General features: G+C 43.3%; 2 protein-coding genes across 3 annotated transcripts in view; both read left to right on the top strand.

Moving 5' to 3' along the window:
* The first annotated feature begins 335 nt into the window (after positions 1–335).
* On the top strand, positions 336–14,008 carry MED6 (mediator complex subunit 6). 2 transcript variants are annotated; one of them, XM_083510137.1, is made up of 8 exons: positions 336–484; positions 5,503–5,662; positions 7,744–7,835; positions 10,611–10,693; positions 11,333–11,441; positions 11,915–12,030; positions 12,816–12,843; positions 13,194–14,008. In XM_083510137.1, exons 1-8 carry the CDS (start codon positions 463–465, stop codon positions 13,322–13,324), a joined length of 741 nt encoding a protein of 246 aa, XP_083366263.1. In that variant the 5' UTR covers positions 336–462; the 3' UTR covers positions 13,325–14,008. The 2 variants fall into 2 exon arrangements, with proteins under 2 accessions (XP_083366263.1, XP_083366264.1); XM_083510138.1 differs by having other exon boundaries at positions 454–714.
* Positions 14,009–19,878: 5,870 nt separating this feature from the next.
* Positions 19,879–20,508, top strand: part of LOC310686102 (uncharacterized protein) — a gene marked incomplete at its 5' end in the record, with an annotated part of 75,584 nt that continues 74,954 nt past the window's right edge. The window contains 2 exons of the mRNA XM_083459241.1: positions 19,879–19,983; positions 20,154–20,506. Of these exons, the coding sequence (XP_083315367.1) occupies positions 19,879–19,983; positions 20,154–20,506 (458 nt within the window). The remainder of the gene's footprint in view (positions 19,984–20,153; positions 20,507–20,508) is intronic.

Below are 20,508 nucleotides of genomic sequence, written 5' to 3' on the forward strand. Positions count from 1 at the left end.
GCAACTATATACTTCATATGTGTTGCATTTGAAGCGCTGGTGTGTGTATGTGATTTACTTTTCAGCGCAATCCTGACCACGTCGACTCAAGAGGCAAATCCTCTTGATATCCAATGGGACTTATTCCCGTGTGTGGAGCTAGAATCGCATCCTTAGACCTTTTTATGTAAATCCTTAAAAAGACACCCTTTACTTTTCACTCCTAAAGTTATATTTCACCCCCTTTGCTTTTTAGCGCCCATCAGGGATGCGCAATCCTTCTGGAACCCAAAATACAACCGCCTTAGTCCTCCAGTCGTTGAAGGAACAATTACGCATACTCCCTGCTCGGCTCTCTCGTCGCCGCTCTAGCCATTCGCTCCTCCTCATCTCCGAGGCTCGGCATCCTAGGCAACTTCTCTCTATGGTGCGGTGAGGTCATAGCATTGCGCCGGGGCGGATGCGACGCGCGGCGCTGAAACCATGGCGGCGGTGGACATACGAGGTAATGGAGACTGGATTCTTTTGCTTTACTGTATCTGCTTAGGCACCTTGTTTAAGGACAGGCCACTGACTCCCGGCTCCCTTCCCGCCCCGTGTGTCTCCATTTTGCCATCCATGTCCGCCAGGGCCCCTCAGGCAGATGCAGAAAGCAGGGTCGACAGGCGTCTGTCGTCTCCATAGGACTGGAAAGGAGGGAGTGGACGAAACCTTTGTGGGAGTCGCAGAATAAAAGTAATTCCAGTTATTTATTTATTTTTAAAGACGCAGTGGAATCAAGTGTCGTTGTCGTTTTTTTTAATAAGACTCCCAATAAGTCCTGCGCCCAAAGACATTGTAACATTGCGCCGATCTGCGGCTGAGATTAGAAGCGATATTAGTGGCTTTGGGGCTTTTGAAATTATAAACATTATTCTGTTGTCGAGAGAGTAGTCAAAACAAAGAAAGGAAAGGAAAGGAAAGGAAAGACGCTAATAACATTACAACTCGGGATCACCTAATGAAATTGCCAGGAGGTTCAGGACAAATTCAAAAGAAACAGGTCTTTCATAGCGAATAACATGTTCACTACTCCACACTGTGGCAATAGTCACCAGGTTCAGATGACTTCAAAAAAAGACTGAAACTGAATCAGAAAGGATTTCTGGGCTTGTACTCTTCTCAGTTTTATTTCATTACATGAGGACTATATATATCCTTGAGATTCCAGCTAGAGTGGCATGTTGCCTGCAGTGTTATAAACTCAGATACATAAGTTACCGTATTTTTTGCACCATAACACTCACTTTTTTCCTCCTAGAAAGTAAGGGGAAATTTCTGTGCGTGTTATGGAGGGAATACCTACGGGTGGCATGCCTACGGATTTTCCTCCTCTAAAAACTATGTGCGTGTTATGGTCAGGTGCGTGTTATAGAGCGAAAAATACGGTAATTGCCGAATAGCACCTTAAACCTAGGTTATGGTTGCCGCAACAGAGTGTCTAGGTACCATTCCCCCCTATGAGATTTATTGTTATTATTAATATCCATTTGCGACTAGTGCGGGTCCAATTATGACCATGTGGAGATATCTGGATGCCAAGTTGGCAACTGACATCTCTATTTGACTGCCTCCCCTTTCTTACGCAGGTAATCAAAAGAGCTTATTTATTACATTTATATCCCACCTCCCACCTCCCCCGCCAAGGAATACATGGTTTCCCCTGCTCCTCAGTTAATACCTACAACAACCCTGTGAGGTAGGTTAAGAGGCTGTGACTGGCCCAAGGTCACCCAGTGAGCTTCATGACTGAGTGGGGCTTTGAACCCTGATCTCCCAGATCCTAGTCTAACGCTCTAACCACAACACCACACTGGCTTCCTAGAGTGCTTCTGCTTTGGGGCAGGTATATAAATTAAGTAGGCAAATAAATATGGGGAAAGCAAAATGTCACTTAGAGAAGGCTCTGAAATACTTTCCTTGAAGCTTGAATTTGTTTTTGTTCTGGATTTTTAAAAAGTGTTTTAGTGTGTTGTAAACTACTTTAACATTTTTTTAAAAAAATATAAAGCTGTATAGAAATGAAATGAATCATCATCATCTCCACGGGGGGTCGGGGATGGCACCTAGACATACCATTGTGGCAGTCGCAACTTGGGTTTAAGGTACCATTTGGCGATTACCTTATATATCTGATTTTCTAACACTGGGTGGGACACCAATGGGGTGGGATGGCATGTTCCCATTTTGCATCATTTTTTGTTATAAGAATAACCTGAAGTGCAGACAACTTTGAGGCATTAAGCTTAATTTTTGAAATGATTAAAACTGAATTTCTGACACCTCAAAGAAGAAGAGAATGATTACATTTGTACCTTGGAAGTCAAACAGAATCTGTTCCAGAAGTCTGTTCAACTTCCAAAATGGCTGGAAACCAGGGTGCGGCTTCTGATTGGCTGCAGGAAGCTCCTGCATCCAGTCGGAAGCCATGGTAGACATTTGGGTTCCAAAGAACATTTGCAAACCAGAAGACTCACTTCTGGATTTGCGGCATTTGGGAGCCAAAACGTTCAACTTGCAAGGCGTTCAGGATCCAAGGTCCGATTGTATTGATTAGGATTTCTTAGTCATTTTGAGCTGGCTATACAGTGGTACCTCTGGATATGAACGGGATCCGTTCCGGAGCCCTGTTCACACCCTGAAGTAAATGTAAGATGCGACTGCGCGTGCGTGGCTCGCGTTTTTGCCACTTCTGTGCACGCGCGTGACATCATTTTGAGCGTCTGCGCATACGCGAGCGACGAAATTCCGTTACTTCCAAGTCGCCGCGGAGCACAACCCGAAAATATTCATCCCAAAGCTACTTCAACCCGAGGTATGAGTGTACAGTCATACCTCATGTTATGTTTGCTTCAGGTTGAGCGTTTACAGGTTGCGTCCTGTGGCGACCCGGAAGTATTGGAAAGGGTTACTTCTAGCTTTCGGTGCTCGCGCATGCGCAGATACGCAAAATGACATCATGCGCAGAAGCGGTGAATCATGACCCGCGTGTGTGCAGACGCGGGTTGCATTCTTTTCAGGTTGTGAACGGGCCTCCGAAATGGATCCCATTGGCAACCAGAGGTACCACTGTAGTTACTTTAAGAAGTATTTAGAAATAGCAGTCAAAGCTAGTCTTTTCAAGTCATTCTGTTTGACACTGATTTTTGCAGGTGTCATGCTAATATGTTGCTGAACCTCTACGTCTGCGAAATCAGCATATGGCAGTGGCTTCGTGCTGTGCTGTATAGGTGGATATTTTCCACTGCAGGCAGATTCCTACTTTATTAATTAATTTCACAGGAAAGGTTCCATTGTTTCCACTGATATTCCCTAATGTGGGAATGCTTTCCCCCGTCTTGTACTGCACTTGAAGATAAAGGAGTGACTTTTTGAAGTGTTCCTGTATTTTAGTTTGTACTACAGTGGTACCTCGGGTTACATACGCTTCAGGTTACATACGCTTCAGGTTACAGACTCCGCTAACCCAGAAATAGTTCTTCAGGCTAAGAACTTTGCTTCAGGATGAGAACAGAAATCATGCTCCGGTGGCGCGGCAGCAGCAGGATTAGCTAAAGTGGTGCTTCAGGTTAAGAACAGTTTCAGGTTAAGTACATACCTCCGGAATGAATTAAGTACTTAACCCCCAGGTACCACTGTATGGGTAGAAGCCCACAGTGAACAGATATACTAAAAAAATATTGAGGATATGTATTGCTGAATCTGTGGCATCTGTGCTTTCATTAATTCCCACATTTTAATCTGCTTTTATGAAAGAAGGTAAATTGCTGCATTGAGAGAAACCTTTCTCTATAGCAGTAGAATGGAGCAAGGCACATTTACATAATAATAAGACCATCTCTTTGCTTGCCTCTGCTTTATGCAAGAGTTTGAGCAGCACATTGTTGATGCAGCATATGTATTATTCATAGCCCTATTTATGCTGCATTAATCATGGTTTCCTAAGCATCTAGATATGCTTTCTATAAGATTGCTGAAACAATGTAAAGTGGTACTTCGGTTTTCGAACGTCTCCGTTGACGAACATTTCGGTTTACGAACGCTGTACACCTGGAAGTAAATGCTTCAGTTTTCAAACACACCTCAGAAGTCGAACATGCCACACGGCTTCGGCTGAGTGCAAGATCCTGAGGCCTAGCTGTCAACTGTTGAGTCCTGAGCACCCACACTACACGGAGGTGATATTTGGGCTTATTTGTACTTATTTGTGCAATCAATCTGTGCTCATCTCATCTCAGGAGCTCTCTTGCAACCAATTTGTTTTTGTGACTGTGCAATCAATCTGTGTTCACTCAAACTTCCGCTCCAGTCAGACATCCACCTTAGAATAGTTGCAGTGGAAGTCCTAGGTTTGCAAGTAGTATTGGTGGAAACATATTACTGTATGTTCCTGCATCATTTCTGACACTTCTGCATACCCTTTTATCTTGCACTATGGATACATTTCCTGCATTGGAAGCAGTGTTGGAAACTCCCATTGTTCTAGGTGCATTTTGCGAAAAAGAATTTCATTAGAGCAAGCAGTTTCTGAGCTCTGGGTGCAGTACTGCACCTAATATTTCAGATTAAAACTGCACAGTGGAAGGAAAGGAGGACCTTTTTCTGCTTCCCCACTTGAAGCTACTCTCTGAAGACTGGAGAAGAGACCCTCTTAAGAATATTAGGAGGGCAGGCAGGGGAAGCATGACTTTGTTTTTTGCAGCCTTCAGATGAGGACTAGACCATGTGAAAAATGAATTTAAGATTTTAGCTTCAGTTCATTCATTTTCAGCTTTGTATTCCAGTTATAAAAATGTGTGCCTAGATATTCCATTGTTGGGCCCATAAAGTAGGTTTAAGGTGCCATTTAGTGCCCAGCTTTCATATCTCAGTTTCTAACACTGATTGGAAGTCAAGTGGAACTTCTGTGATTCCCACTGTGGTTTAAAATGGTTGTGCTTTGGCTCCAAACTTTCTTTATCCACTTTCTTAAGCATTGAGAAGTATCACTACACTTGCCTTGCTGCAAACCCCATATCAAAGCCAGCACAGAGGACATGTTCTGCATATTAATTTAGTGCTTCCTCAAACCTTACTTTCTACATTACATTTTAAAAATAACAGTTTCACCTTTAAAACTTGTGTGCTTCGTCCCTTCTTGAGATCTCCAGGTATAGGGCGGTATACAAATTCAACAAACAACAGCAACAACAAAAGTTTTGTACAAAGTTGAGAGATTGACTACCCTTTAGAGAAAGTCTGCCAACTTCCTGGTGCTTGAAACCAGTTCCCCATAGAGCAGGTCCTTGGGGATCCTGCCATACTCTGAGCTCCAAGCACCCATTAAAGCAGGTGGATAGTGGTGGACCAGCATTTTATCGACCAGGGCTGCCCGGCTTAAGGTGGGCAGTAGCTGACCAGTGAGACACAATCTCTCACACTGATGAAGACTATCGCTATTGTAACTATACTTGTGCTAACCATTCATTTCTCTTTCTCCTCCAGATAACCTCTTGGGAATTTCCTGGGTTGATAGTGCTTGGATTCCAATATTAAACAGTGGAAGTGTGTTGGATTATTTCTCAGAGCGTAGCAACCCATTCTATGATCGAACGTGCAACAATGAAATGGTCAAAATGCAAAGGCTATCGCTGGATCACCTAAAGTAAGTTACTGCTAGACATTGATAAAGTAATCCTATAAAACTGGAATAGGGAATGTTCAGCCTACAGACCTAATTCATCCCGGCAGCTCTCTCTATTTGGTCCTATTTGTTTCAGGGACACCATGGCCAAGTGCTACATCTCTCTTCATATATATGTTAGTTGGCATTGCCTGCAAGCCCTGTTCTGCAGCAGTTTCCAGTTTCCTGACAACCAGCTGGCTGATTGGAAACTGCTGGGTGAAGCATTTTGCTAGCTCTTTGCTTGGAGTGTGAGAAATGATGGCAAAGCTTCTAGTGCAGCTCTTTCCAAGTGCCTGACAGCCACCTTGTTATCACGTGCTTTGGAAGCATTATGCAAGGGATTTAAACACCCACCAGTCACCTGATGTAATTATGTCCAGCCCACCTTTCACAACTGGCCCGCTGGAGTGAGGAAAGAAGAGGATCTGGGCTGTTGAGACTAAAAGTTTCCTCCTGCGGTTATAAAACAAGGTTTAGAATGGAAATTGTCACCTGTGAAAAGTAAACACTACCACCAATTGAAGTACTAAAGCCAGAGATTATAGAACTTTCCCCCTCTCTTTGTCCCTAGTCTGCCTTGACAGCTGATTCACTTAAACTGCTTGCCCTGCCCTTTTATATAAGCAGAAGACACCCAATTTGTCTTGTGCTATGGATGAAATATGGGTTCAATGATTTTGGCTTATGTAAGATTAGAGAAATGGCTGTTAACTGGTGGTCTTCTGAAAATTTCTTATTCTGTTTTGAAATGGTAGATGTTGAATAAGAAGATACTGTGTGTCAAAAGTGATTAAAGCATTTACATTTGTAATCTACTTTGTTCCATGCATATGAGAAATTGACAACCTTCCTGTTGGTTATAGAATGCTCTGCAACACAACTGTTTGCATATTTTAACATCAACTAAAGTTGGAGCTATAAAAGATTGCTTTAATTAATGTTAAATTAAAATTCATTTCAAAATGAAGAGCATCATAACTGCTTCAGATAATCTATTGCCGTTAAAGGATAGCTTTATTAAGTATATTCAAAATAAACAATGAACAAATATATTTATTGGGAAAGACATACTAATGAGCCCAAGGAAGCAAGCGCTGTTTCTTTTTTATATTGGAAAAAGAGCCTAGAGAGCAATTTAAGTGGGCTCATTAGTAAGCAGTTACCTTGAAACCTCCTTTGTCTTTTATTTCTATTTGCTCTGAAAATGCTGTACAATAAGATAACTCTTTTCTTTTTGAATATTCTGAAATTTCCTAATGAAGTCCTTGTTAGTACGATTTGTGGCTGTGATCCTTTATAGTGTTGCACTTCCAAACCTGCAGAGATTCAGAATCCAATAACCACACTAATCAAATCCAAACATGAACACTTGATTTTAAATCATCCTATGGTGCTGTGGGTTAAACCACAGAGCCTAGGGTTTGCCGATCAGAAGGTCGGCAGTTCGAATCCCCGAGACGCAGTGAGCTCCCATTGCCTGCTCCTGCCAATCTAGCAGTTTGAAAGCACGAAGTGCAAGTAGATAAATAGGTACCGCTCCGGCGGGAAGGTAAACAGTGTTTCTGTACGATGCTCTGGTCTGCCAGAAGCGGTTTAGTCATGCTGGCCACATGACCCGGAAGCTGTATGATGGCTCCCTTGGCCCGTAAAGCGAGATGAGCGCCGCAAACCCAGTTGTCCGCGACCGGACCTAACGGTCAGGAGTCCCTTTACCTATGGTGCTGTTAATCTATCGGTGAATTTGGTGGGAGTCCAGCTGGTGACAAATTTATTAAGGACAGCAGTATGAAACCCGATAGATTTAGAGCAAATAGATCCATCAGGTGACTGTCAGAAAATTACTAGGATCTAGGACAATTTATTACATGATTTGGTCCAAGAGGGGGCACACTTGGAAGTGTGCACTAGATGACCTTTTGGGTCTCTCCTAATTCTATAATAAATATGATTCTATAGGTGTGATCTGTCAGTGGGAGACTTGTACTTTCAGTTGGCTTCTTTAGCCTCTACAATAAATAGTAGTCTTATCTCCTTGTTCAGTCTTGTCTTTATTCTTTCAGTCAAATGGTTGGAGTGGAATATATCCTTTTACATGCACAAGAGCCAATTCTCTTCATTATTCGTAAGCAGCAAAGACAGAGTCCGACGCATGGTAAGGATTTGTACAGTATTTTGTGGAGGACAAGATGGAAACAAAAAACAAAAAAAAGGATAGGTACATTGCTTCCCTGTGCAGATACAGTGCTCACATACAGAGGAATCTTCACAGGGCTAAGCAAAGCTATGTTCTTCAACCTCCCCTCAGTGCACATACAGGAAGTGATTTGTTGTTTATGAAGAACAAGAGGTCTCTGCATATCCCCATCCAGGCTTTCTGTTCTGCTTGATCAAGTTAACCTCCCTCTGGAGCTCTCATATCTTGAGCAAACAGGGAGGAATCTGGGCATACAGAAGAAGCATATTCTACCTCCAATTCCTCATATCAGCTTGTGGCTTTTTTGGGGGGTGGGGGGGTGGAAAGAAATGAGAATTCTGTGTTTAGGTGCTGTGCCCACACAGGAAAGGATCATAGCCTATGCATACTTCTGAATACTCCACCTGCTTTTGTTTTCCTGTTCACGGAAGCATAGGTAGAAATGTTAGCTCCCAGAATTCATGTTGCGGTTACATTTTCTTCCTGAATTTTGTTTTATGGTCTAATTTCCTTTTTGAAATAGTAAAAGAATGCCCTCTTGTGGCAAAAGGCAAATAGTGCTGGTAAAAACATGCCTATTTGCAGTCTTATGTTTTTAGCAGTGTTGATGACTTGTTATAACTATGTATTGCTTGTCATGTATAATCTCTGTATGTAAAGAGGAGTAATTCCTCCCCACTGAGCAATAAGCCACTGCATAGTCAATCTTAAAAACAAAACCTGCAGTATATAACTCAATATATAATTATAAATAAAAACCAGGTGATGTGACAACAAACAGAACAACTTCTGAATGCAGTTGTAAAATATCATTAATAATTTTTTGGAAGAGTAAGTTCTGTTTCACTAATGCATTAGAATTCTTTGAGCGTGTCAGCAAGCATATAGATAGATGTGATCCAGTTGACACAGTGCATTTGGACTTTCAAAAAGTTTTAACAAAATACCTCACCCAAGACTCCCGAGTAAGCTTAGCTCCCACGGAATAAGAGGAAAGGACTTCTTGTGGATCAGGAATTGGTTAAGGTGCAGGAAGCAGAGAAGAATGGACAGTTCTCTGAATGAAGACATCTAGAAAGTAGAGACCCCCCAAGAATCAGTATTGGAATCTAAACTTCTTAAGTTGTTTATGAATGACCCAGAGTTAGGGTGAGCAGTGAGGAGGCCAGGTTGCTGATGGTACAAAACAGCTTAAGGTCATTAAAACAAAAAGGGAATTCAGAGAGCTCCAAAAGGACCTCTCCAAGCTGAGCGAATGGGCAGTAAAATGGCAAATGCATGTCAGTGTAAACAAGTGCAGCCTGGAGAGCAGTACAGCAGCAATTTCCCATCTGATATACTGTGACTGAGTGAAAGTAAAAGCCAGATATAAAATAACATTAAAATTCATTTTACAAGTGCACACTCTCAGATATAAACAAACCTGAAGGTCTGTAGTCTGCAGGGATAAGATCCAGACACAGATGCAGGTTTCTTTTCCTTTTCCTAGTGAACATTTGCATGTTTCATTTAAAGACTCCCCAGGTGTTCAGAAAAATGTAAGAAAAGTAACAGGATTTTTAAAAAAGAACTTACAATAAGGACTACATGCACACAAAGCAGTCCTGTAGGAACATACTGTTTGAAACCATTAAGCAGTCATTTCATTTTTTTCTATAGTTTTACAGCTTGTACCTTCTGTTTAAAAATTCTCTTAGGGCAGGGGATAGCGCAATCGCATAATAAAAGAAATAATAAAAATACCCATAAGTAACAAGGATAAAAGAACAAAAGCAAAATGCAGCATGGCAATATTGCCAAGAGCAGACTAAAAAAAGTAGATTTTTTAAAGGTCTAGGGAAAATAAAAAGGTATTTTAATAAAAAGGTAAAGGCATGAAAAGACACCATGTATCTTCACCATGTAGGAGATCTTGGAGACAATATTAACATGAACGGGGATGTGATGAAAGCATAGCAGGGGGCTACCGTAGGTGGATGTTTTCCCTTTAAAAAAATGGGAGGGACACACACACACTAAACACAGGGAGGAATACTCCTCTCCCTTGTTCTCGATATACAGCTCAGGTTGAGGCTTGCCTGTACAGTCGTACCTTGTTTTGCAACCAGGATCCATTCCGGAGGCTCTGCCGCTAGCCAAAAAGACGCAGGGCAAAGCGCTGTGCCTGCACACGTACACAGAGCAGTTTGCACTTCTGTGCATGCGCAAAGTGCGATTTAGCGCTTCTGCGCATGCGCAAGCTGCAAACCCAGAAGTAACCCGTTCCGGTAATTCCGGTTTTGCTGCGGACGTTTGCCAGAATGGACGCTAGACGAGGCGGACATTCATGGAGGTATTACTGTACAGTCTCAAAATGCTTTCTTTCCCATGTTATTTTGCTCAAGTGTTGGGCTGGCAATAAAGCATGAGGAGAAAGGCATTCAATCCCGTCCCGCCCCCCCCCCCGGCTTTCTTCATGTTTTAATCATGGGTTGAGATTTGCTCTAACCATTGAGTTTTTCTCCCCAATACTTGCTTCAAAAGTAAAAAAAGGGGAAGAAGACTGAGCCCCCACAAACTGAGCCCTTCTGTGCCATGTGTGTCTGATCCACATATGAGAGAAATTAGGCACTCTGCTTGATTTTGGATAGTAGGCTTGAATGTCCCATGACCGATGTACCAAATACACTTGCAATGACAGTTGCTCATCTAGTGTTTTGGTAGCTGGACTAATGTTGTGCTTTTCTTTTATAGTTACCCCACTGGCTGATTATTACATTATTGCTGGAGTGATTTATCAGGCCCCTGACTTGGGGTCAGTTGTAAACTCCAGAGTGGTAAGTCTCTGTCCTGTATTCTTATAATGAAGGTATTAGCAATGCAAGTGCTTTGGGGTTTCCCCCCCTTGTTTGTCCTCAGGTTTGGGGGCAAAATGTGTGAAAAAAGGATCTCCACCTTTTTTGTGTGTGAAAAATGTATGTGTTGTAGGAAGTAAGAAGATTTACTGTTGTTCTGGACTGTTGACTTTTGAATGGTGTATTGTTCTTATGTTTAAGGTTGAATATGCCCTGTATCAGAATAGGTTTCCCCCCCTTAGAGGGAGTGTTCCCAAAGTGGGGTACCACATCTCAGAAGGCCCCCCTCAATGGTTACCAACTACCTAACTTCAGAAGATGGAGATATTTGATCCCTGAAGATGTATATGTAGTACAGAAATTACTTCTGAGCATGTGCAGACTACCTTGCATTTACTCCATATGTTCCCACCTCCTAAGTGAAAGATCTGGCTCAATGGTATTATTCAATCCCCCTCCCAATCTTCCAGCCTCTGTGCATGAAGGTACAGGGAGATTCCACCCCAAACTCAGAGTACTGGACTACCTATGTATAATGGTATTTATTTTGTGAGTTGGCTGGCTAAAATATAGCACAATGTGGGAAATCATGTATCTTGTTACAAACTTATTTTTTTCAAGCTCAGTGCAGTACATGGAATCCAGTCAGCTTTTGAAGAAGCCATGTCCTACTGCCGCTATCACCCTTCGAAAGGCTATTGGTGGCATTTCAAAGATCAAGAGGAACGAGGTAGCCTTCTAGGCTTTAAAATACATGCTCTTTCTCCTTTGATAGAAATTGTGGGCTTGGTGTGTTGACTTCTCTGAAATGCCTGTCTGTTCTGCTGGTTTATAAATGAATGAATGAATGAGTGAATGAATGAATGTACCACAGGAGTTGGAAAGAGTTAAAACATTCCAGAAAAGTAATGGTGTCAACACAGTGTCATTTTAGGTGTCTGGGCATGTAGGATGGGGCACTGTTGGTGGAATTCTGCAGGGATACCAAATCAATTGAAGGAGCTTAGGGAAGATATAAAGTAAGCAGAAGGGGAAACCTTTCTGGAAAGTTGTAGAAAATTAAATGTTAGCTTCTGCTGCAAAACTAACAAACTAAGGAAGACAAGAAGCTTTATTTTGTAAATGAAGAATGGACAGATAAAAGAAAGTTAAAAGTTTATGTTCTGATGGGATGCTTCATTACAATCTCTAAATTATTTTCAGATAAAGCCAAACCCAAAGCCAAAAAAAAGGAAGAACCAAGCTCCATTTTCCAGAGACAACGTGTAGATGCATTACTCCTAGATCTGAGGCAAAAATTTCCCCCGAAGTTTGTGCAGGTATTAGTTGGGCTAACACTTTAACTGATAATACAGTGGTACCTCGGGTTATAAACACCTTGGGTTACAAATACTTCGGGTTACAGACTCCGCTAACCTGGAAGTAGTACCTCAGGTTAAGAACTTTACCTCAGGATGAGAACAAAAATTGTGCGCTGGTGGCAGCAGGAGGCCCCATTAGCTAAAGTGGTACCTCAGGTTAAGAACTGTTTCAGGTTAAGAATGGACCTCCGGAACGAATTAAGTTCGTAACCAGAGGTACCACTGTACATCAATTGGATGTATTAAGGTTATGTACTGTAGGTGTTAGAGCTGTCATTCAAGCCTAAAGGTTGGCATCTGTTATGGTTGGCATCTTCAACCTATTTATTTATTGAATTTATATACTGCCCTATACCCAGGGGCATCTCTTCTTAGCTGGTTTCATATGTTACTTGATTTTTAAAAGTGTGATTATTAAAAGTGATATAATTTGACTTTCCTGTGCAAAAATGTAACTTGGAAATCTCTTGTGTAATGAAAGCCATTGCACAAGGCTATAGATTTGGCTTCTACAAGATTAAGTTCTGCCTCAAAAACCTATTATTTGAGAGTGTCAACAAGCATATACATAGACAGAAGTTGTCTAATTGACATGCTGTACTTGATTTTTTTTAATTAAAAAAATCAACTAAATGGTTTTTTATATAGGGCAGCAGTTCTTAGTAGGACAATAGCAAGATCATGCCAAAGCCAGATGCATGTATTTTTTTATTAGTGACTTTTTTTCTTTTTCTTCTTCACAGCAAAAGTCTGGAGAAAAACCCATTCCAGGTGAGAATTCAGTCATTGTTTTTAAACAGAACCAAATCCAAAGACATTGCAGTTTTCTTTTCAACTGAGGCTTATGGGAATATTGCCACTGTCTAAGGTCATGTTCACTATAGAGAGTGAGTGGGGGAAGATAGTGAGGTCCCCTGTGCTGGGATCCTAAAAAATCACCACTTTATTTATAAACATTCTGGGTGCAGGAAACTATGATTCTCCAGTACGAATAGAAAATCTGAATGCAGCAATTCAAGTTACTGCTTTATTCTGGCAGTTTTGCATTGGAAAACAATCTTACAGAAGAATCAGATATATAAAGTTGTTAGAATTAGATTTTCTTGGTTTTATTTTTCCAGTGGATCAGATCAAGAAGGAGCCAGAGCCAACCCCTGAAGCTACAAAACAAGAGGAGAAAGACACAGCTAAGATCACCCAACAGAGCACTAGCACCAAAGGACCGCCAGAGAAACGGATGAGACTGCAATGACAGAAGGGAAGATTATACTCTTAAACTGCAATACAGCAAGGAAAGGAATGACAACTGCATGGTGGACTTTTGATATTTCAAGGCTCTTTTCTTTTGAACTGTTTACAAACCTGTTAGCTGCAAACCTTTAGCTACATACAGGAAGAAATAGTTTGGCCTTTTCCCTATTTTAATATTGAAGGCTGTACTTCATCTAGTGTACCTAACCCCCAATGTCATATCTTTGGCTAGAAACCTGTCCTCTTTTATTAAGCTTAGACCTTGGAAAAAGATGCTTCAGGAAAGACCATCAAGAAAAAACAAATGCAAAACTAGCTAATTCCTTGATCATTATCTTCATTTTACCCCTCTTTTTTACATGTACTACAGAATAACAAATGTGTGGCAGGATTATGTGAAGAAATGAGCAAGTTATGCTTTGGGCTTTGAAGAAAGGTGTTGGCAGTAGATGAAAATATTTTCAAAACTGTTTTACAGAATCCATATAATTGGAAGTGAAATGTAGGCTGAAATTTCAAAATTTTCTTGGTAACTATCTCAGTAAATAATTGGAACAATCACTCTCTTTATAAGCTTTTGAGTCCATAATGCTTTATATATCAATAAAGTTTTACCTTTGTTAATTTTTCGTAACAGTACAGTGTAATGTTGAAATAAACTCAGGTACTCTGGTTTTTGAACTTACATATTAAATTTATTCCTGACTCTACCCCATATTACCCTCGAATTAAAGTTGGTGAGAGAATAAGTTGCACTTATCATCTTGGCCACATAATGAACTTACCATATTGTATTTGCCTGTTGTAATTTGACCTGTTTATTATGGTTAATATCAGGGCAAGAAATAATATATAAAAAGTTGAGCCTTTTATGTAATTAGCATTGCCCCAGATACTGTATTTTTCGCTCCATAAGACACACTTTTTTCCTCCTAAAAAGTAAGGGGAAATGTCTATGTGTCTTATGAAGCAAATGTGTGGTGCCTGGAGCTGAATCACCCGAGTGCAGTGTGCGCCGTTGCCACACCCTCCTGGGTTGCCCCACACTCCTGGGCTGCTCTCTTTGAGAGAGGCTTTGCCAATGGACTCCCCTTTCCCCTGATGGCTCTGGGAATGTTGGCCGGAGGATGGTGAGAAGAAGCAGCTTCCGAGAGAGGGGAGGAAGAGGACAGAGAGGAGGGGGACCAAGAAGCAGGAAAGGAGGTAGGTTGCCATGAGTGGAGAGTCATGGTAGAATTCAAAAGAGAGGCATCAACGAAGGGGAGAAATTGCAGATGTCGGCTGAGGCGTTTGGGCAAAAGGGATAGAGAGGAGGAGGCTGGAAAAGGGGCCTGTGCTGCTTGGGGAGGGGGAGAAAAAAGTGGGGAGAAGGAAAGCCTCCCAAGCCTCCGCGGGAGGAGAGAGATCCCTGCAGAGGCTTAGGATGGAAGCTGTGGCCCGCCAACCATATGGCTGACGGGCACACAGCTTCCCTCCCAAGCCTCTGAGGGGACCGCTCTCCTGAGGAGGCTGTGATTCAGAATATTTTTTTTATTGTTTTCCTCTAAAAACTAGGTGCATCTTATGGTCAGGTGTGTCTTATGGAGTGAAAAATACGGTAATAGGAAGATGGAGTATGAAGAATTACACTGGTGAGCTCCTTTTAAGTCAAATGGTGTTCTGATGAAGCCACAAACATCAAGTTGTCCAAATTAATGTTGCCGGCCCTGGTTCTACTGGCACAGTATTGATAGCTGCCTGGCTATGCAAATAGGACAAAGACAGTGATCAAAGCAGGTGACATCTCTAGATGTGCTGTACTACCTTACTGGTGGGACAATTTTTACTAGACAAAAAGTCAGGATAAATTTCTGCTACCTGCCTGCTGCATATCATAGAATTGTAGCGTTGGAAGGGACCACAAGGGTTATCTAGTCCAACCCCCTGCAATGCAGGAATCTCAGCTAAACCATCCAACAATCCTTGGATAAACATCCCGTTGGCTTTCAAAGAAGTAAAAACAGGTTCCATCTTCCAAAGTAGGTGTGTTGTTGTTGTTGTTTAGTCGTTTAGTCGTGTCCGACTCTTCGTGACCCCATGGACCAGAGCACGCCAGGCACTTCTGTCCTCCACTGCCTCCCGCAGTTTGATCAAGCTCATGCTAGTAGCTTCAAGAACACCATCCAACCATCTCATTCTCTGTCGTCCCCTTCTCCTTGTGCCCTCCATCTTTCCCAACATCAGGGTCTTTTCCAGGGAGTCTTCTCTTCTCATGAGGTGGCCAAAGTATTGGAGCCTCAGCTTCACGATCTGTCCTTCCAGTGAGCACTCAGGGCTGATTTCCTTCAGAATGGAGAGGTTTGATCTTCTTGCAGTCCATGGGACTCTCAAGAGTCTCCTCCAGCACCATAATTCAAAAGCATCAATTCTTCGGCGATCAGCCTTCTTTATGGTCCAGCTCTCACTTCCATACATCACTACTGGGAAAACCATGGCTTTTACTATACGGACCTTTGTTGGCAAGGTGATGTCTCTGCTTTTTAAGATGTTGTCTAGGTTTGCCATCGCCTTTCTCCCAAGGAGCAGGCGTCTTTTAATTTCGTGACTGCTGTCACCATCTGCACTGATCATGGAGCCCAAGAAAGTAAAATCTCTCACTGCCTCCATTTCTTCCCCATCTATTTGCCAGGAGGTGATGGGCCCAGTGGCCATGATCTTCGTTTTTTTGATGTTGAGCTTCAGACCATATTTTGCGCTCTCCTCTTTCACCCTTATTAAAAGGTTCTTTAATTCCTCTTCACTTTCTGCCATCAAGGTTGTGTCATCTGCATATCTGAGGTTGTTGATATTTCTTCCGGCAATCTTAATTCCGGCTTGGGATTCATCCAGCCCAGCCTTTCGCATGATGAATTCTGCATATAAGTTAAATAAGCAGGGAGACAATATACAGCCTTGCCGTACTCCTTTCCCAATTTGGAACCAATCAGTTGTTCCATATCCAGTTCTAACTGTAGCTTCTTGTCCCACATAGAGATTTCGCAGGAGACAGATGAGGTGATCAGGCACTCCCATTTCTTTAAGAACTTGCCATAGTTTGCTGTGGTCAACACAGTCAAAGGCTTTTGCATAGTCAATGAAGCAGAAGTAGATGTCTTTCTGGAACTCTCTAGCTTTCTCCATAATCCAGCGCATGTTTGCAATTTGGTCTCTGGTTCCTCTGCCTCTTCTAAATCCAGCTTGCACTTCTGGGAGTTCTCGGTCCACAAAGTAGGTGTACCATCACCTTAATCAAAGGAGATTGGTGAGTTCATGTGTAACATTTGAAACTTTACATTATCTGGAATTTGCTGCTATTGCTACTGTCAGGGGTTCAGGGACAGAGGCACAGGGGAGGCAGGAAATGGAGAGCGATGGGGATGAATCCCAGGACAGCGAGGAAGAGGATGACAATGACTCAAGGGATTCTATGAGTCTTTCCAGCGAATCAGAGGATTCCCAGAAGGGGGCGCCGGTGGTCAAGGCAAGGGGAGCCCCAGGGGGAACGTGTCAGGAGCAGGGGGCCAGCAGGGGATCCCAAAGTGGCAGCTGGGCGTCAGAACCAGCTTCCCCGCCAGAGCGCAGCGAAGGGGGTGGAGGTTCCAGTGTATCAGAGGAAGTAGCTCCGGCAGCAGAGAAGGAAGGGAGGTCGGAGCGAACCACCCTCCCGGAAGGGGAGGGGAGTAGTGAAGGGAGCGGTGTAACTGTCAAAAGGAAGGATAGAGGTTGGGCGCGCGCGCCAAGTTCAAATGTGGAGGCGCGCGGAAGAACAGGGAGCCCGGAGGAGGAGCCAGCTCCCAAAGCCCGCAGGAGGGGGGAAGAGCAGTCTGGGGATTCCGCATCAGGGGAATCCAGGAGGGGCGAAACCCCAGCGGGCAGGAAGACCCTGCGGAAAAGGAAAGAGAGGAAGAGGTGGAGCAGCGTAAGCCTCTTAAACTGGTGCAGGGGAGGGACTGACTCAGAGGGGACTTCAACAGTCTAAGGCTAACAGACGTGGGGCTGCGCGCCTCGGTTGTGGAACTAATAATGAACTGCAATAAACATCCTTGTATATAAGAAGAACTTGGCGTTGGTCTTTTGTGAGCTGAGACCAGAGGCAGCCCTGACAGCTACTACTAAGCATGACATGCTAGGTGTCATATATATAGGAAAAAGTCCTAAGAGTCATTCCCACATACAGACTTCTGAATAAACTTGGCAGCCATGGAACAGGAGGACAGATTTTTTTCTGGACTGGTAAAATGTTGAAGAACAGGAAAGTTTTCACAAAAAATGAAACCCCACCCCCCAAAGGATCCTTATTAGAGCTGGTGTTATTTAGTTTTCCAAGTTCCAATCAGGTGAGCAGTAGGTAGCCAGGCTTGCAGATGACACCAAAGTACAGAGAATGGTGAAAATCAGATTGTAAATGTTTGAGACAATGCCAAGCTGTCTCTGGGTGGGGTGGAGGGTGAGAGGGAAGAGAAATGTGGTTATGGCAGTGGAGGAAATCCCTTCTCTCCTTGTCCTTTCTCAACTCGGAAAACAAACAGGCAATTTGAGCACCTTTTACAGTGGTGCCTTGCAAGACAAAATTAATTCGTTCCGCGAGTTTTTTCGTCTAGCGAATTTTTCGTCTTGCGAAGCACGAAATCCCATAGGAATGCATTGAAATTCAATTAATGCGTTCCTATGGTCAAAAAAAGTCCAAACAAAGCCAAATTTGGTACAACAAGAGTTTATTAAGTGCTCTTTAAAGTCACACATACTGTAAAGAGCATTTCAAAAATTGAAGGAACAATAAATTAAGTTTCTAAACATGACAGAAAAACATTTAAAAATCAACAAAGTGTACAGTACATTTTCTAAGACTCTGGGGGACAACTTGAAGAAGGTTCCTCTTCCACTCTTTGCTTCTTGCTGAAGAACCCCCTCCTCAACTGTTCCCCCAGCCACCCACCACACAGAAATTCAAATCCAGAATTTTTTTTTAAAAAAAACAGCAGAGTGGCCCAATGGTCACAGAAAATCATAAAAATGCAGAAAAAAACCACACAAGCTTCCAGATTCTTGCAAACCCCTCCTCAACTGTTCCCCCAGCCACCCACCACACAGAAATTCAAATCCAGAAATTTTTTATAAAAACAGCAGAGTGGCCCAATGGTCACAGAGAATCATAAAAATGCAGAAAAAAACCACACAAGCTTCCAGATTCTTGCAAACCCCTCCTCAACTGTTCCCCCAGCCACCCACCACACAGAAATTCAAATCCAGATTTTTTTTAAAAAAACAGCAGAGTGGCCCAATGGTCACAGAAAAATCATAAAAATGCAGAAAAAACACACAAGCTTCCAGATTCTTGCAAACCCCTTCCCAACACCAAGTCCTTGAATTCCAAACACCCCAACCTAAAATCCAACCCCCCCCAAAAAAGTTTTAAAAGTTTAACTTACCAAATGGCTGCGAAAGAAGTTTAGGAAAAGCTTCAAAAATCACCAAAGTTTTCAAAAACCTCAAAAAGGGCTACCACACCGCGTTCTATGAGTTGCTCCTCGAAGTCAAGTCGCAACTGTATTAATGGTGTTAAGAAAAAGGAAACAAACTTGCAAGACGTTTTCGTTTTTCGTCTTGCGAAGCAAGCCCATAGGGAAATTCGTTTTGCGAAGCAGCTCAAAAAACGCAAAACCCTTTCGTCTAGCGAGTTTTTTGTCTTGCGAGGCATTCGTCTTGCGGGGCACCACTGTAGATTGAAACTGAAGCTAAGCAGCTGATCAGGAAAGAAGCAGAGCTTATTTTGAAAATAACCAAAGCCTTTTGAGCTAGAAACTGGAAAGTGTTCAATGTGCTTTTTTATATGATATGGCAGCTAAAATTACATATTAAAACAATTGCCAGAGCAGTAGCTGTGTTAGCAAAAGCAATGAAGAGGGGTTTTGGCATCTTAAAGACTAACACATTTTATTGTGGCATATGGAGTGTTTCAAAGTTAAGTGTTCAGCGTATCTCACATGGATGTAGAGAAGAGCACAGTTTAAATGGCTATAAATGATCAGAAAAAAATAGTTGCACCATATTCTGGAATAAGAAAGTGGGTAGATGGCTGACTGTATCTTCTCCTAATTTTCCTGAATTGTTCCGTTTCAGAGATTATCAAAATCTAACTTTCATAGACTGTTAATAGGGAGGTGTGAGCCTTGTGAGGCGGGAATGAGGAACCTGTTGCCCTCCAGATCTTGCTGGACTGCAATTCCCATTACTCCCTGCCAATGCAAACGCTGATCAAGGAAGATGGGGGCTGCAATGAAACAACAGTTGAGAGTCCCAGGATCCCCCATGCCTGCAGGCTATTCTTATGATCGTACCTACCCCTAACTGAAAAATTTAATTCTACATCCTCTCTGTCCCTCTCTCCTTTTTAGACTCACGATAACACCGAGAGGTAGAGGGTAGAGAGCGCGCAAGTGGTTCAAGGGCACTTCCAGCCGCTTCTCTCACGCAAGCATCCTTTCCCTCACACCTTGTAACCCGCCGCGCCGTCGAGAGAGGTAAGCGAGGAGCGAGATGCTCCCCGACCTCGAAGGCGACGGCGTTGCTCTAGCCGTCCAAGATGCTTCCCTCAGCGAAGGGCGCACACTTGTCGCCGGCGGGAGGCTTCGGGGCGGCCAGGCGAGGTTCCTTTCGCTAACCGTTTATTAAGGACCGAATGCCGCCCACCACCCAGGAGCTTAAATCTGTCATGCCCGCCGCCTGGGAGCCGTTTGGACCCCGGCGGATTACACGCTTCCATTGGCGGCAAAATCACGGCTCCTCCTCCTCAGAGGCGACGACGCTGTTAGAGGAAAGGGCCAGAGGCAACCTCGTGGGTTGCACCGCCTTCTTGGACCCACCAGCCGTCGGCTCCGCGTGCTTCGCCGCCCTCTCGGTTCACGCAGGCGCCACAGAGAGACTTTTGTTATTTTTCGCGCCCACACCCTCCGAATAAATCCCTGAGAAGAAGGCGGAGAAACGAGGCGCGGGGAGCTTGTTCTTGGCGCGGGAAAGCAGCGCGCGTGGGAAACAAAGCACCTGCTGAATTCCTCTCAGGGGAGCCTCGAGGGAGAGCGGCGCGGCGGCTGAACAGCGGCGGGAGAAGGGCGGCGGCGAGACCGCAAAATCAGGCCGAGCGCCCCGCCTGGAGGGGAAAAGCCAGGT

This window comes from Podarcis liolepis, assembly GCF_965112155.1.
Source record: "Podarcis liolepis genome assembly, chromosome: 1".
NCBI lineage: Eukaryota > Metazoa > Chordata > Lepidosauria > Squamata > Lacertidae > Podarcis > Podarcis liolepis.